The following is a 16,558-nucleotide window of genomic DNA, read 5'->3' as shown; positions in this document are numbered from 1 at the left end:
GAGCCGCTGGCTCCGACTGAAACCCGGAGCAGATCCCCCTCCCCACTGACGTCGGAGCCACCAGCCTCCACTGGATGCCTCTTGACTATGGAGGCGCAAGACTCTCCATCTCATGGCCAACCTGGATTGGTGGGAGTCGGGGTCCCAAGTGCTAAGTGATGCTATGAAAGAGCTGTATTTATTTTTAAGGAAAGGACAATGTTCAGATGCTAGGCTTGGAATTCTAACTCTCCTTCTGTGAATGGAACAGAGTTTGTGTCCATAGATCAGGGGGGTTCCTACCACCCTTTTCTCTCTCACACACCTTCTGGGTGTCTCCCCGCCCTCCGCAAGAATCTTCTGCCCCAGCGAGCTGCAGGGACTGTGGGAGTGGTGTGGGATAGGGTGCAGCCCATGGGTGGTTCAGTGTCTAGACCAATGGAGAAGTTACTGGTGATGGCTTACATAACCAGAGAACATGACCTTACATGACCAGAGAACCATTTTGGATCAAAGCCATAATTCTATTTTCCAGTTTATTTTTTAAGGAATTTTATGTGTTCTAATGTCTACAGCGCATCTTCTAATTGGGAGTCAATTGCGGGGGGGGGGGGGAGAATAGACAAGGAAACAGGCTTCTTTTAAGTTTTCTTTCAGAACCTCAAAGCTGAACGTGGACGCGGTTTGCATTTGTCCTCCCGGTTTGTTCTACACACGAGAAAGAAGCAGAACGATCATTTTGAAAACCACATGCTGGAAGAAGTTTGGTTCGCGCCCCACCTTCTGCCACAGGCCGTCTTCAGGCGAAATCACTGTAAACTTCAGTTCTCCTTTCATAAAATGGGGACTGTTGATGGCCTACCTCGCAAGCTTGTTGTGAAGGCAATTGCAAATAAGGACTGTTGAGCACTTTGCACATTAAAACTGCTATGTCCATGCGAAGGGACGGCGTCTCTGTTTCACTCTGGGCAAGCCTGAAAGAATTGTTCGACTAAATCCCTTGCTCATCTGTCTTCCCTTTGCTGTGTGAGAAACCGTGTTTGAAACCAAGGTGAATATAAAAACACTTTGTGATACTGCGTGTGGAGAGGTGGGTGTTAGTTTTTTTGCAGTTTCAAGAGGGAGAAAACCAGTTTTAGTGGGCCTAGGAATACCTAAAATAGCACTTTAGATTGCTGCCATCGTTCAGGGCTTACTTACGTTAAGGGGCAGAAATTCCTAACGTAGGGTGACCATATGGAAAGGAGGACTGGCCCCCTGTATCTTTAACAGTTGTATTGAAAGGCGAATTTCAGCAGGTGTCATTTGTAGGCATGGTGACCCTGGTGAAATCCCCTCTTCACCACAACAGTTAAAGCTGCAGGAGCCCTGCCTAGCATCGTAACCAGATACAAAAGAGGGGCAGGGCTCCTGCAGCTTTAACTGTTGTGATGAAGAGGGCATATCACCAGGTGCTGCATGCATACCAATGACACACGCTGAAATTCCCTTTCCAATACAGGAACCCTGTCCTCCTTTTCATGTGGTCACCCTACCTAACATCACCCACAGGCCTTCGTTTGCTTGCTGCTATATGGGGGAAGCCAATTCTCTGGACCTATTCTTTTATCCTCCCACCCTGCCTTTCTGGGCAGACATCTAAAGATGCCCCTGTATCATCTGCTTGCTAGCTTACTCCAGGACAACACCTGTCTCTCAATGAGCGCCCCGCCCTAAAAATACCAGTTCCCCATCACCTTCCCAATGTCGTCTTCGGGCCAATGTAGTGAAGATAATTGGGTGGGAATATACCAGTTTGTAGCTGGAAGCAGAGAGCTCTGTCTGAAAACCCATCGCTGTCAACTCTCTGAGGAACTGCCTATCTCAGTATGAGCCTGCTGGGTTATTCAGATCCGCAGAAGAGGTCCTTCTGAGGAACACCACCACCACCCTGCTTGTAGAGACCTGCTTGCCAGATGCGCAGGTAAGGGCGCGCTCCTGCATCATTCCCAAATTGCAACACAATTCCTGATCGATCCCCCTGCTCTCTCTGCACTCAGGAAGCAGAGCAAGGCACATCTTTTTACCATTGGCTTTTTAAAATTGTTGCAACTTTTAAAGGTTGTTTAGAATACTTTGTTTTGTTTTATTTCTAATGTTATTTTCTGAAAACGTTGTAAACCGCCTTGGTTGCCTTTAGGAAGCCGGTATAGAACTGCAATGAAGAAATGCATTTCTGTCTCACTCCCCCACCCGACCCCACCCCACCCCAGGTGGCTAGGAAAGGCTCTGGGAGAAGTGGAAATGGGTTGAATGAGAGTCTTGGGGGTGGTTCCGGTTTTCTCACTCAATGCCGCGGCAAAACAAGGACTTTTCCTCCAGGGTAGTTGTGGCAGAAACCCATAAGTACAAATTGTGCTTAAAAGCCTTGAAGTTTGCCCAATGCAGCGAGATTCAGCGAAGCTAGTTTACTGTAACCGATTGCGTTGTAGAATTTGGCTTTCGTAAGCTTGATGCTCTTCTTCCCGTAACAAAGTCTAATTGATATAACAGCCGGTTTCCTAAGGTCCTGGTGTACTGCCAAGACAGAGAGAAAGAGAGAGAGAAGCCGGGGGATGTGCATGAAAAGGTGGAGCTGTTCAGGTACGAGTTGGTTTGTTTCTCAACGGTTGGGGTATCAACATGGGCAGAGCAGAGGTTTACTTCCCACCGTGAAGCTTCCCTCATCCGTACCCCTTTATTTCTCGCCATTGTAATGCAAACCGTTTGCTTACATAAAAAATGTCTCTGGGACCACGTTGCAGCAGAGCCAAAATCTCCCCTGCCTGGGCACAGTTGATGCAAAGGCTCCCTGCAGATATACATGTACCCACTGGCTTTGAAGGAGTGATGGGAGGCATTTCCAGACATTTTCTTGTGAAAATCATAGAATAGTAGAGTTGGAAGGGGCCTCTAAGGGGCCTCTAAGGTGCTGTCAGTGAGCTTGGGGCTCTTAGGGTGGCCAGGTGTCCTCTCTTTGAAGGGCTGTCTTGTCCAGTTCCGGTTCAAAGATTAAAAAATACCTTAAGAACTGCTGCCCATCTTAAGGCTGAACAGATAGGCACAGAGGTCACCTGGTTACTGTTCAAATGTACTCTTATTTCTAATTAAATTACATTTCTAAATTTGCATGCATATTTGTGTGTGTGTGTGTGTGTATGCGCATGCAACTTACTGAAATCACCCTCCTTTTTTAATGGTGCATTTCCTCTTTTTGGCGATTCATACGGGGCCACCCTAGATGCTCTACAGAGTAACATAAGCAAAACCCTAACCCTAAAGTATTTACAACTGCCGTTTAGGTGGAGGTAGGTGTGCGTGCGCGCGTGCGCATGGCACAGTGATCGTAGAAGCTCTGCTTAAACTCAGAGGATTTCCGTTCTTGGAATTCTGGCCCTGCTAGCACAGTAAGTTCAGCAACCCTCGTGACATATATATAGAAACACGTTAAGACTGTCTTTATTTCTGGCTCATTCATGAATCCTCTAGCCTGTGTTTCCCAACAGCAGGGTAAAAAAGAAGTCTTGAGGATGCCCCAAGGCTTTGCTTGCCCCGTTGTATAGATTTTGGGCTCTTGGATGCCTGCTGCTCCGGTGCGTCTACTCACCAACTGCCACCTCCTCCCAAGTTGCTCTATGAATCCAGCATTTATTTTCCTTTTATTTTCCTGTCTGCAAGTTCTACATGGCAACCCCCCTCCCTGTTGCTACCAGAACAAAAACATGCTACCCAAATAAAATATATTTCTAAAAATGGATCCAATTGGTAGTATAATTTATAAGAGAATCACAGAATCATAGAACAGTAGAGTTGGAAGGGGCTTAAAAGGCCATCGAGTCCAACCCCCCTGCTCAATGACATTACATTTGGTCTCCTCTAGCCACGTTTAATTCAGGATGGTTTGGGGACAGAATTCCCCCCCTCCCCTCCAATGTCTGGTGGCCCTTTGGAGTCCAAGGACGGTTGTTTCCACCAAGATGCCGGTTGAACGAGGGGATGGGCAACCAATTGTCCCACTCAGTATTCACTGAGGTTCACGCATGCTTCTTTAGCACTTGATGACTTGCATGTGTGAATGGGCCCCCACAGAAAAAAACTATCATATCACCTAAAACTAGGTGGGAGGGCAGCCTCATGCAACCTTTTCAGGACTGCACACGGACTCAGAAATTCTCCCTTGGGGGGAAGCTACTATCTCTCCCTGTGCCCTGTTTCCCTGCGAAATTGGATACACGAATACCCAATTTAATGAAGCCACTTCACATGTCAGCCTCCAGTTCTCAAATGTATAGACAGCAGATGTTGCAAATCAAGTCTTCTGCCCGCGTGTGTGAACCAGCCCTGAGCTTCTTGCCTGTTGGAGCTTCTTCCTCTACAACGCGGTATGTAGAGTCCCACCATTGGAAATACTTGCCCGGTGGCCCTGGTCGTGCAAATCTTTATTGTCCATCTCTGAGATGGATGCAAGTTTCTTTTCCTGGCGGGTCACTGTTAATTTAAGGGTCCTGAGGCCCGTCTTCATGTCCTCTCGAAACGACGGCGTGTACAGCCCGTAGATGATGGGGTCCGTGCATGTGTGCAGCAAGCCGAAGAGGAACAGGAAGTGGCTGACATATTCCGGCATTCTGTGGATCATGTCAGGCTGGAACCAGTACCACAAGCCCAGGAGGTAATAAGGAGTCCAGCAGATGATGAACGAAGCCACTATGGCAACTGTCATTTTGAGAGTCTTCATTCGGGCCTTGGAGATGTGCTCATCTTTGCCTCTGGCAAGACCTGTGGGGGGGGGGGAGTCCCAAACGGGTCAGTTACACGGGAAGCAAAGGGTCACTGACATCAGAACTAACAAGAGTACCAGTCCTGGGCTGGGGGTGGTGGGCAGAGCCCAGGCAAACAGGGCAAATGCTTGCCGGGACAACAACTGTGGGCATTGTGTACCTGAGACTCTCAAAAAACTTTTGACAAAGTCCCTCATGAAAGGCGCTTGAGTAAACAGAGCGATCATGGGACAAGGAGACAGGTCCTCACGAGATAAGAGGAGAAGTTCTCTTATGGATTGATAACTGGTGAAAGAACAAGAAACTGAGAGTAAGTAGAGGGTTCTCCCAAGGCAGGGAAGTAAGATGCAGAGGTGTATTTGGACGTGTGTGTTTTTAAATGACCTGGTTTTTTTAAAAAATGATCTGCTTTAAAAATATTCATAAATAACCTCAAGCATTGAGGTGGACGCGTTTTCGGATGACACTGAATTATTCAGGTGATAGAAACAAGGGATTGTGAAGGATTCCAAAAGGACCTCTCCAGAATGAGTGAATGAGCTACCATATTTCTTCGATTCTAAGACGCCATCGATTCTAAGGCGCACCCCATTTTTAGAGATGTTAATTTGGGGGGAAAAGGGCATCTTAGAATCAAAGAAATACTTCCCTCACCGCCCAGCCAACCTCCCCCCCCCGCCGTGCTTTCTTCTAATGGTCGTGTCCTTTTCTTTTTTCCCTCTGTGAGAGAAGAAACTGCCGTTTGCGCGGGAATAAGGGGGGGCGTTGAAACAAAGAGTAAACTTAACTCTCCAGTCCCGCTCTTTACTTGTCTCTGCACCAGGGGACGACGACACGCGAGTAAGTGCCATGGAAATCGATGGGACTTACGAATAAATTTGCCTAACAAAAAACCAGGCGCTTACCCAACCAGCTCCTCCTCGCTCGCATGACTCGAAGCTGCTGCAGGAGCGTCCTCTTTTCCTCTTACCGTATTGCTTCGATTCTAAGACGCCATCGATTCTAAGGCGCACCCCATTTTTAGAGCTGTTAATTTAGGGGAAAAAGTGCGTCTTAGAATCGAAGAAATACGGTAGTTATTATATGCTATGCAATAGGTGGAACTCTCTGGGTGGTTCACAAAATAAAACTTTAAACCATGCAATATAAAAACATACTGGGCAGTATCCCAAGCTGCCGCTGTGCCTCCTCTGGTTCTCTTGCACAGGCGGAATGGACCGCTAGAGCAACAGACGCTGGCAGTTCCTGAAAGAACCACGGACAGAGCACCTTCTGCAAACTCTGCTGCCCTGCCCTGCGAGTTGCACCTTTCATTACTCATAAAAGAAATAAAAGCTTCTTTTATTTCTACGTTTCAAAGAGTTCTAGATAAATCGCATTTTGTATTAAAGAAAACAATGAAATTGGCAATGAAGAGCGAAATCTTATGGCCCTTAGACCGTGTCGGGAGGGGGGGACATATGATATTTCTGATTCCTGGATCTGAGTCCGCGCTTTCCACCCCAGCCCCCTCACAGCCAGCGGGAAGAGAACTGCACCACCTGCCTTTCTGAGGTTGCAAACAAGACATCAGAGGGAAGAGAATGGGGGCAGGCCAGTGGGTGGGAAGGGGAGACGAGGGGAGACGGGTGGAGGGGCTGGCGTACGCTTTATCCAGAGGCTTCCCCAGACTCCTCCCCTCCTGCTCCCCCTCCCCCTCCCTGATGCCTCAGCTAGTTAAAATACAGAGCATGGGCAGCACGAGGGCAAATTTCAGAGGCTGGTGGGAATCCTGACAGGATTGTGCCCTAAAGCCCCCTCCCCTCATGGGGAACAGGAACTGACTAATGAAGGGGCAATTCATCAGCCACGCTGAACAGGACACAATTAGCGATAGAGGCTACGCAGCAGAAACATACAATTAAAGACACAGTACCCCTGAGATGCCTTAATAGTGCCATACTGAAAAGGCTGATACTGCAACTGCCTTTAAATAATAATAAAAAGGCCACAAATCAGGGTTTGTTGGTTGGTTGGTTTTTTAAAAAGTCAGGACACGGTACAGCAAGTGCGAAGCTGTTTGGGTTCTTCAGGGGAAAAAGTGAGTGAACAAATCACAGCCAGAACATATTTAATTGAGATACATTTTCCAGAAGAGAGGCCAATATTTGGTTGGTTCTTCTTAGAATCATAGAATAGCAGAGTTGGAAGGGACCTGCAAGGCCATCTAGTCCAACCCCCCGCTCAATGCAGGAATCCACCCTAAAGCATCCCTGACAGATGGTTGTCCAGCTGCCTCTTGAAGGCCTCTAGTGTGGGAGAGCCCACCACCTCCCTAGGTAACTGATTCCATTGTCGTACTGCTCTAACAGTCAGGAAGTTTTTCCTGATGTTTTTCATATACTAGAGTTTTTCATATACTAGAGATCCTAATTTGTTAGGGTGCAATCCTACACACGTTTAGACAGAAAAAAAACCTACCCTCCTACTATTCCCAGCATGGCTGGTTGGGAGATACTGAAAGTTGTAGGACTTCTTTCTGTCTAAATATGCATAGGGCTGCACCTTACTATTTTCTTTAATCTGAAATGTTCAAAGGGGAAGTGGGCAGAATAAACTCTTTTTTTAATCATTTGGGGGATAAATTTGTGCTTTCTTTTCATGGCACAAGATATCGTAAGCATTGTATTATTCCTTTAAAATTCAGGATGTTTTTAACAACTTAAGATCTTCAGGGGAGGTACCTGATTCACATCACGTGCAAATTAAGGACCACGAACTCACCTTTGTTAATTTTCAGCTGCTTGCTAATCTCAAATAAGATGCGCACGTAGCAGACAATCATCACACACAGTGGAGTGATATAGAGGGTGGTGAAGGTGAACATGTTGTAGGTAGTTTCCTGCCAGTGTTCTCTGAAGCTTCCGTGCGTCACACATTGGGTGAAATTGACCCCTGGGATGGTGTACAGGTGGAAAAGGAAGAGCTGGAATTGACATGAGGAAAGAAGTTCAGATTTATCTCAATGGAGGACACTCGTCATCTAACCAGCTTTCGGTGAGATCTTGGCAGCAATGTCCCAAGAGTCTATGGACACCTTCAGATTATTACGCTGTGGTTTTGCTACTGATGTAATTTCTGATGTAGTTCTTCTATTCTGGACTTCTCCAACCTGGTGCAGTCTAGATGCATTGACTGCAGCTCCCATCAACCCCAACCAACATGGCTAACGGCCAGGAATCCTGGGAGTTGTAATCCAAAACATTTGGAGGGCACCAGATTGGAAAGGCTCTCCTCCTCCTCCTCCTTCCCCAATATTTTTTATTGAGTTTTCAAAAAATACAGGAGACAATTAAACACACACACACACACATTAATTCACTATCCCTCCACTCCACTCCCCAAGCTTGGTCAATTCCAAAATTCTTCTTCCATCTATTTTATTTTCTGATTCTATTCCAGGGTGGTATATTAATTTATCCTCTTTCATTCTTTTATAATTTTCTTCTTTTCAGGAGTCCCACAAATTTCTATATGCTTCTGCCAAAGTTATTCTGTTCGAATCTTCTTTCATAGTCTATGTATTTTCGCCATTCCTTCTGAAAAGTATCTCTTTTCTTTATTCCTCTATGTACTCTTCACTTCTGTGTCAGCTTTTCGTTTATTGCTATATTAGACTGCGGGAGGATGGCGGAAGCTGTCCACTCCCCAACCTTAAATCAGGGGTGGGGAACTCTTTTTCTTGGTGTGTGTGTGTGTGTGGGGGAGATTACATCTATGGTGATGTGATTAATCCCATTTTAAATCCACTCAGAAGCAAGCGGGACAAGGTTTCTGCGTGTCTACTCAGATGTAAGCAGGACTGAATTACTCAGCACTTTCAAACAGCATCCCAAATACTAAGACGTTGCATATTTACTCATGTAAAAAGATCTACTGCTTGAAAAATGCACAGCTCAGTTCAGATTTCCCCTCCCCACCCCTCTATATAGGGCATAAGAGGAAAAGTTGAGATAAAGCATTTTGAAATTCTAATTGGCATCATTTGTTCTTTCAACCTTCATTTTGAAAAGGCGAGGGTCTCAGAAAACATGCAAGGGAGGCCTTGAACCAATCTACACAGACGTATCAGAGGCAGTATGCCTATGTACACCAGTTGCTGGGGAACATGGGTGGGAGGGTGCTGTTGCACTGTGTCCTGCTTGGCAGCTGGATGGCCCCTGTGTGAAACGCTGGCCTAGATGGATCATAGACTCATAGAATAGCAGAGTTGGAAGGGGCCTACAAGGCCATCGAGTCCAACCCCCTGCTCCATGCAGGAATCCACCCTAAAGCATCCCCGACAGAGGGTTGTCCAGCTGCCTCTTGAAGGCCTCTAGTGTGGGAGAGCCCACCACCTCCCTAGGTAACTGATTCCATTGTCATACTGCTCTAACAGTCAGGATGTTTTTCCTGATGTCCGGCTGGAATCTGGCTTCCTTTAACTTGAGCCCGTTATTTCATGTCCTGCACTCTGGGAGGATCGAGAAGTTCCTCCCAGAGGATCCTCCTTGGTCTGATCAGCAGGAATCAGAAGCATTTTCTGGCTTTATCCGGATTTTAATGACATTGGCTTTGGTCCATCAACATCACATGAAGCAAGAAAAGCAGAGTATACACTACCTAAAAACCTGCTTTCACGGCCCACCCAGCACTTGAATGTGAAAGGGCCATTGTTTGGGGTTGGAGCGGAGTCCCGCGAATAGAACTGAATCCCGTCAACCCCAGAGTTATTCCCTGCCCTGGTCCATGCTCCCCTGCTCCGGGAAGGTCACTGCAAGTGCTGAATTAAGCCCTTGTAGCTTACCCCCACACCTCTCGTCCAGCATTGGGATATTGTAAAAGATTAAAAGATCACTGCTGGGATGTTCTGAATGGGAAACAGACACCCCTTGATCTCAGTGGGGCGTCCCAGCCCTTGACGGAAACAAGCAGGCCCAGGATTTCATGCAGGGGGTATGGGGCATCCTGCAGCGGAACCATTCGGGAGCTGCGTTTAAGGAGAAAAAACATACTAAGGGCCCTTCCACATGCCGTACTGAAGGCGCATGCATGCGCCCCAAGTACGACCCCAAAACGATAGTGTGGACTACAGCCAGAAGAGACGGAGGAGGAGGCGGCTGGGGAATCCGGGCGCGTCCTTGCCGCCGCCGCCTCCCCGCCGGCCTCCTGCTGCCGGGGTAAGAGCGACCCGGGTTGGAGAGCTCGGCTTCCGCCTCCGCGGAGCTCTCTGACCTGGGTCGCTCTTACCCAGGCAGCAGGAGGCCGGCGGGGAGGCGGCAGCAGCATCTGTCATGAACGACCCTGATGTGTGATGCCAGTGGCTAGAGAGGCAGTGTGGTGTAGTGGCTAGAGTGTTGGTCTGGGAGTCGGGAGATCCGAGTTTAAGAGATGCTTGATAATGGCTACTGTCTTATTAATTTATATGAACATATATATTTTTTTGACATTGGTTAGATAGAGGATGCTATCCCATGGTGTCCTTCTCCCTGAAAGCTAGTTACATGTGCTAGAAGACAGTTCAGCCCTTCCATTTTCCTGGAAGGAGAAGTGATCCAGGCTGTGTCTCTATATGGCCACTGTATACCCGTCTTTGCAAATATGGTTTAGCCAGTGTGGTGTAGTGGCTAAAGTGTTGGACTGGGAGTCGGGAGATCCGCGTTCTAGTCCACACTTGGCCATGGAAACTACTGGGTTACTTTGGGCCAGTCATAGACTCTCAGCCTAACCCACCTCACAGGGTTGTTGTTGTGAGGATAAAGTGGAGAGGAGGAGGATTATGTACGCCGCCTTGGTTCCCTTGGAGGAAAAAAGGTGGGATATATAAATGCAAAAATAAATAAATAAATAAATAAATAACTGTGCTCTCCCTCCGCACTAAATTGGCCATGTAGACTGGCTCTTTTTCTCACGAGGTGCCCTTCCCACCTTACTGGAGTCCTACCTGGGGGGAGGCCAGCAGCACACTGAGAATCCAGGCGACGCAGAGCATGACCCGGTTGCGGTGGCTGGAATTAGCGAAAGAGAAGGGGTGAAGGATGGCGGCGTGCCGATCCAAGCTGATTACCACCAGCACCAGCGCAGCGGAGTACATGGCAAAGAGCTTGAGGAAGTTGAGGAATTTGCAGAGCGCATCTCCGGCGTACCACTGCACGGTGATGTTCCACGCGGCGTCCAGCGGCATGACGGTCAGGGTGACCAGCAAGTCTGCCACGGCTAAGCTCTGGATGAGCCGCTGGACGTGAGATTTCCGCCTCTTCCTCATGACGCTGTATAAGACTGCGGAGTTGTTGCAGGCTGCTACCACGAAAAGGCAACTGGTGATGACAACCCGGGTCTTGGCAGCGAGGGTGAAGGTGGGTTCAACCCAGGCTTTGGGGCAAACGGAAACCGAACTGTTCTCATCTGTGGCACCGCATCTTTGTGGATGATGCATCAGGGCTTCTCCTTCAGTCATTACCCTGAAGAAAACCAAGGAGGGGTTATTTTTTAACATGCAGCAGTGATTTCGGTGTGCATGAGGAGTGGGGTGGTGGAGGAATCCTACCTTCACTGGGATCCAAAGTGTTACTTGTAAGTACACACTTACTGGTGAGTCCTCTCAGTCAGAACCTGTCAGAACTCTAAAATTGCTATCAACCAAAGCTCCTTCATGAGTTCTGACTGGTTCTGACTGAAACCCAGAGAGGACTCACTGCCCCACTGACATTGTTGCCACCAGCCTACCCACTGGCACTAAGAACTTAAAAATAACAAAAATCCCAGAGACAGACCAGTAATGCACTGAAGCTGGAAACTCATCAGGAATGTTAGATGGATTGAATGTTGGGTTGGTTGGGATAGTTGTGAAAATATTCCTTTAAAAATTGCTAGTTTCCAATGCTTCTTAGTGATTGATTGATACGGGCTCAAGTTAAAGGAAGCCAGATTCCAGCTGGACATCAGGAAAAACTACCTGACTGTTAGAGCAGTACGACAATGGAATCAGTTGCCTGGTGAAATTGTGGGCTCTCTCACACTAGAGGCCTTCAAGAGGCAGCTGGACAACCCTCTGTCAGGGATGCTTTAGGGTGGATTCCTGCATTGAGCAGGGGGTTGGACTCGATGGCCTTGTAGGCCCTTGCAGCTCTGCTATTCTATAATTCTATGATTCTAAGGGTGACAATTACGGTTCAGTCACGTTGAAGTATCGCCCATGTTGGCTGGAGCAAGATGTTGGACACTCCAGTTGGGTTTTTTGTGAAGAGACTGTAGGCAGAGAGAATCATGCAGTAGCTAAAAAGGTGGGATGTAAATGCAATCAATCAATCAATCAATCAATCAATATGGGATACAAACCAATAACCGACTGTACTTCAGTCAGGTGGTGCATTTAGGAGTGGGGATCTGAACTGGGATGCTACAGGACAAATGTGAGAGCCACCTGCATATCTGAATTCAGAATATATATCGATATGCGCTGAATTTCTTTTTCTAAACCACGATTTCACCAATTTCGTCTTCCTTTCTGTTCAGAACAATCACATCTATAACTACACACACACACACACATGCTCCATAGTCATTTGCAGATGGGACCAACAGCTGCTATGTGGGTGGGCAAGTGCATATAGACACGCATTCCCTTCTTGTATTGGAAAGAAATAGTTCCTTAAATCAAGGCGCCCCAATCCAGCAAGGGAGAGAGAGACATACAGGTCTAGCATCCTGATACCCTTCAGCTCCCCTCTGGATTTGTTGGAAGCATCTGGGGCATTTAGGATGGTCATCTGCAGCTCATAAAGCTAGATCAGGCCCATATCTCGAACGGGTAGCCCTACAATTTGCACGAAACAGCATAGGAAGATTGGAAGCTGCCTTATACTGAGTCAGGCCATGAGTCCATCTATCCCAATATTGTCGACGTTGACTGGCAGCAATGGCTTTACAGGGATTCAGGTAGGGTTCTTTTCTAGCCCTACAAATGTACCAATTTTGTTCAATCTATTAGAACATAAGAACGCAAGAACAGCCGTGCTGGTCCATCTAGTCCAGAGGTCTGTTCACACAGTGGACAACCAGCTGTCGACAGGCAGAAACTCACAATCAGGACACAGGTGCACCGGGACCCTCCAACCCGTGTTCCCCAGCAACCGATGTGCACACAGGCTTACTGCCTCTGATACTGGAGGTAGCACACAACCATCAGGACTAGTAGCCAAATTCTCCTCCAGGAATTTATCCAACCCCTTCCCCCCTTTTTAAAGTCATCCAAATTGGTGGCCGTCGCTGCATTTTGTGGTAGTGAATTCCAGCGTTTTAACTCTGCGCTGTGTGAAGAAGTCCTTCCTTTGATCTGTCTTGAATCTCCCACCAATCACCTTCATGGGATACGACCCTGTTGGGTTCTAGTATTTGGGGAGGAGGGAGACCAATGCCTCCCTCTCCACGCTCTCCACGCCATCTGAGGTTCGCGTCTCATCAGGTATCTTTTATTCCATCATCCGCTCATCGATGGAATCGGTTTGTTTGGTGTTTTTTTTACCAGAATTTCATTTTACTTGTGCAAGTGCGCAAATGCACTTTTCGTAATGCAAATTTGCACAACAAACTACCACCACCCCCAAAGTAAAAAAAAAAAAAAAAGGTCCTCCTCAAGGTTGCGGAATATGCATGACTTGGAAAAGCCCAGGTCCACTGCAAAATCATCAGAGGGGAGTCATAGAAATCACAACCCATTGGAATCCATTGCAGATTTTTCCAACATCCAAACCTAGAGTTGATAGGGATCAAACTTGGGACCTTCAGCATGGCAGGCATGTGCTCTGCCACGGAGCCACGGCCCTGTACATCCACCATAGTATAGCAGGGGTGGTGATGGTTCCTATTTCCCAGGAAAGCTAGACTGGCTACCTCCTTACTATACTTCTGAAGGCAGGCAAAACTTTCTTGTTCCAGCAGGCCTTTGGGAATAGTCTGAACTTGATTAATGTGCTGGATATATTTTTTTTTAAAAAAATTGTCATTTGCTTTTTAATCTTTTTAATCTTTTAACACTATAGATGGTTTAATGATTTTTTAAAAAAACTTTAGTATGTTTCTATGTTCTAATTGTCTATCTTTTAATTTTGTAAAGCCGTCTTGAGTCTCAGTTTTTTTGGGGGAAAGGCAGGATGCAAAATATCATCATCATCATCCAAGGGGGCCCAGAGTTGAGAAAGCCCCCCCCCACGCCCCCAAAGTTGACATTGGCTTCACCCATGATGGGGAAGGCCTTGCAGAAGGGCATCATCATGAGCAGATGACCCCAGAGTTTGGACAGGTGGATATGGGAGTCAGGGCCGGTGTCAGACTATTTTGCGCCCTAGGCAGGTGAGCTGCTTTCACCCACTCACCCCTGGACGTGGGGCGCTATCTCGCCCGCCCAGCCGAAGTGAAGCCAGGACGCTGGGGGGGGGGGGGCGGTGCGGGGGGGGGCTTTGGAATGGCGCGCCCAGTCGGAAGCTGCTCTGGGAGACTGACTTCTGGGTGCGCCGTTCCGAAGCCACCCGCCCACGCCCCCACCCCAGCTTTCTATCTTCGCTTCGGCTGGGCGCCTACCCAGCCGAAGCAAAGCCAGGATGCTGGGGCGGGGGGGCGGGGGGGGCTTCACTTTGGCTGGGTGGGCGCCCAGCCGAAGCGAAGCCAGGATGCTGGGGCGGGGAGGCGGGGGGGGGGCTTCACTTCGGCTGGGTGGACGCCCAGCCGAAGTGAAGCCAGGATGCTGGGGCGGGGGGCGGGGGGGCCTTCACTTTGGCTGGGTGGGCGCCCAGCCGAAGCGAAGCCAGGACGCTGGGGCGGGCAGGCGGCTTCGGAACGGCACGCCCGGAAGCCGCCCTCTCAGAGCCACTGTGGGAGAGCGGCTTCTGGGTGTGGCGTTCGGCGCCCCCCTTACCTTGGCTCCCTAGGCGGCTGCCTGAGTGGCCTCTATGGAAGTGCCGGCCCTGATGGGAGTAGGCTTAACCACCATGGCTGAGTGTGTCTTCTGAGCAGGGTCCCTGACTGCTACATGACACTGGCTCTCAGTTAGGAGTCCAATGGAGTTCAGTGGGACTTACTCCCAGGTAAATGGGTACAGGATTGCAGCCTTAAAAACAATGCAATTTCCGTAGTTGGCAGATATTCACGAATCAATAACATAAAGTGCAGAGTACAACTTAAAATTCCGATACAGACAGCTCCGTCCATCAGCTATTAAAATGTGAAGTATAAATAAAATAGGCCAGGGTAAATGAACACTAAAAACAGAGTGCAATTCTATAAATAGTGACTAGCAAAGTCATAGAATCATAGAATAGCAGAGTTGGAAGGGGCCTACAAGGCCATCGAGTCCACCCCCCTGCTCAATGCAGGAATCCACCCTAAAGTCGTAAGAAATTTCAGTTTCACTTGTAATTGTTCCATCTTAAAAACCACGAGTGAGCTTTAAAGAAAAACATAAAGATGTTGGAAGCAAAACCTGTTTTAAAAAATCAGCCCCACGGAAAGGAACAAGCTGCCTTGCAGCCTGATCCTCCGCATGTTTACTAAGAAGCCAGCCTGACGGCGTTCATGGGGTTTCATGCCCAAGTGAACGTGCATAAGCTGCTCAAGCTAGCTGGCTTCTCAGATCCTTGACTGTTTGATAAAAGGAAGACGTTAAAAAGAGACTCAAGAACCCATTCTCAGCTGAAGGATCCCTACTGTACCTGCATTCCACATGCCCTTGAAAGGAACAACCGGGAGAGGACGCGGGTTTGGTTTTCTTCCCTAGCTGATGCCAAATACTTCTGACCGGTTCTCTGCAGCTCTCAGCATTGCATCGCTGCGCTCTTCAGCGGCACCCGAGAGGAGAGAGGTGAGTTGGAGGGCTAGCTGCACTGTGCCAGGACTTTGTCTGCAGGCCAGAGAGATGCCATCCCGAGAATGCCTGCCTGTGTAGCTGCTGCTGCTGCTGCTGCTACAACTTGACTCAGAAGGTAAAGTGCAAAAAAAGGGAAGTGGTTTTTTTCAAAGCAGAGAGTACCACGGCTGTGCAGAAGATGCGAAGCGCAGATCTGCGGGAGACTCTTTTAAGGCATGCTGCAGCCAGCCAAGATGTTCTCTGCAGAAAACAGGCTCCGTACAAAGTGCATATATTCAATGTCGCTGTTCAGTTAGAGGGCTCCGTAAATAAATCAAAGCTAGAGCCGTGCACAGGGGCTGCGTTGCAGGATGATGCTATGGGCAGAGTCATCCTGTCTGGCTCCCAAAACAATTTTATTTATTTATTGAATATATTTATAGAGACAGGTCCCAGCCGAAAGGAGCTTGCCAATGGGAAGAAAGCACAGAGAGAGAGAGAGAGAGAAGGGTTTTTGAAGGGATGGATATAAGCAACCTGCCCTTAGGCTGAAATCCTATAGAGACTTGCCGGAGAATAAGATCTATTGAACACAGTGGGATTTGCTTCCAAATAAATATGCAGGAGATTGGTCCAATAAAACAATGGCAGCAAACCTCTTTCAGCCCCAGAGCTCTACTCAATTTCAGTGAAGATCTCTGGGGCCACATTTTCCCCACCGTTGATATAGGGCAGGCTTCCCCAACCAGAAGCCCTCCAGATGTGTGCGACTGCAACTCCCATCATTCCTAGCCAGCAATGCCAATGAGCAAGGAGACTAATAGGACTTGCAGTCCAACATGCAGGAGTTGCAGTCCACCAAAAATGTTGATAGGGCATCATTCCGCCCCCCTCCCATAACACTTGAACCCAGTGGGGTCATCCC

The 16,558-nt window shown here is 48.1% G+C and overlaps 1 protein-coding gene across 1 annotated transcript; it reads right to left on the bottom strand.

The window, feature by feature from the left end:
* Positions 1 to 4,203: 4,203 nt before the first annotated feature.
* On the bottom strand, positions 4,204 to 11,250 carry LOC134409629 (gonadotropin-releasing hormone II receptor-like). Its single transcript, XM_063142452.1, has 3 exons — positions 10,738 to 11,250; positions 7,539 to 7,740; positions 4,204 to 4,773 (listed from the first exon to the last, which is right to left on the bottom strand). Exons 1-3 carry the CDS (start codon positions 11,248 to 11,250, stop codon positions 4,370 to 4,372), a joined length of 1,119 nt encoding a protein of 372 aa, XP_062998522.1. The 3' UTR covers positions 4,204 to 4,369.
* Positions 11,251 to 16,558: the final 5,308 nt, after the last annotated feature.

The sequence above is a fragment of the Elgaria multicarinata genome, chromosome 16 (assembly GCF_023053635.1).
Source record: "Elgaria multicarinata webbii isolate HBS135686 ecotype San Diego chromosome 16, rElgMul1.1.pri, whole genome shotgun sequence".
Lineage (NCBI taxonomy): Eukaryota > Metazoa > Chordata > Lepidosauria > Squamata > Anguidae > Elgaria > Elgaria multicarinata.
This window is presented reverse-complemented; position numbering and strand designations above follow the sequence as displayed.

Coding starts and splice junctions, on each gene's coding strand:
- LOC134409629 (XM_063142452.1), bottom strand. CDS start 11,250: ATGACTGAAGGAGAAGCCCTGATGCATCATCCACAAAGATGCGGTGCC. Junction 7,741..10,737: donor TGCTGCTGGCCTCCCCCCAG/GTAGGACTCCAG, acceptor TGTCAATTCCAG/CTCTTCCTTTTCCACCTGTA. Junction 4,774..7,538: donor GCAGCTGAAAATTAACAAAG/GTGAGTTCGTGG, acceptor CCCCCCCCACAG/GTCTTGCCAGAGGCAAAGAT.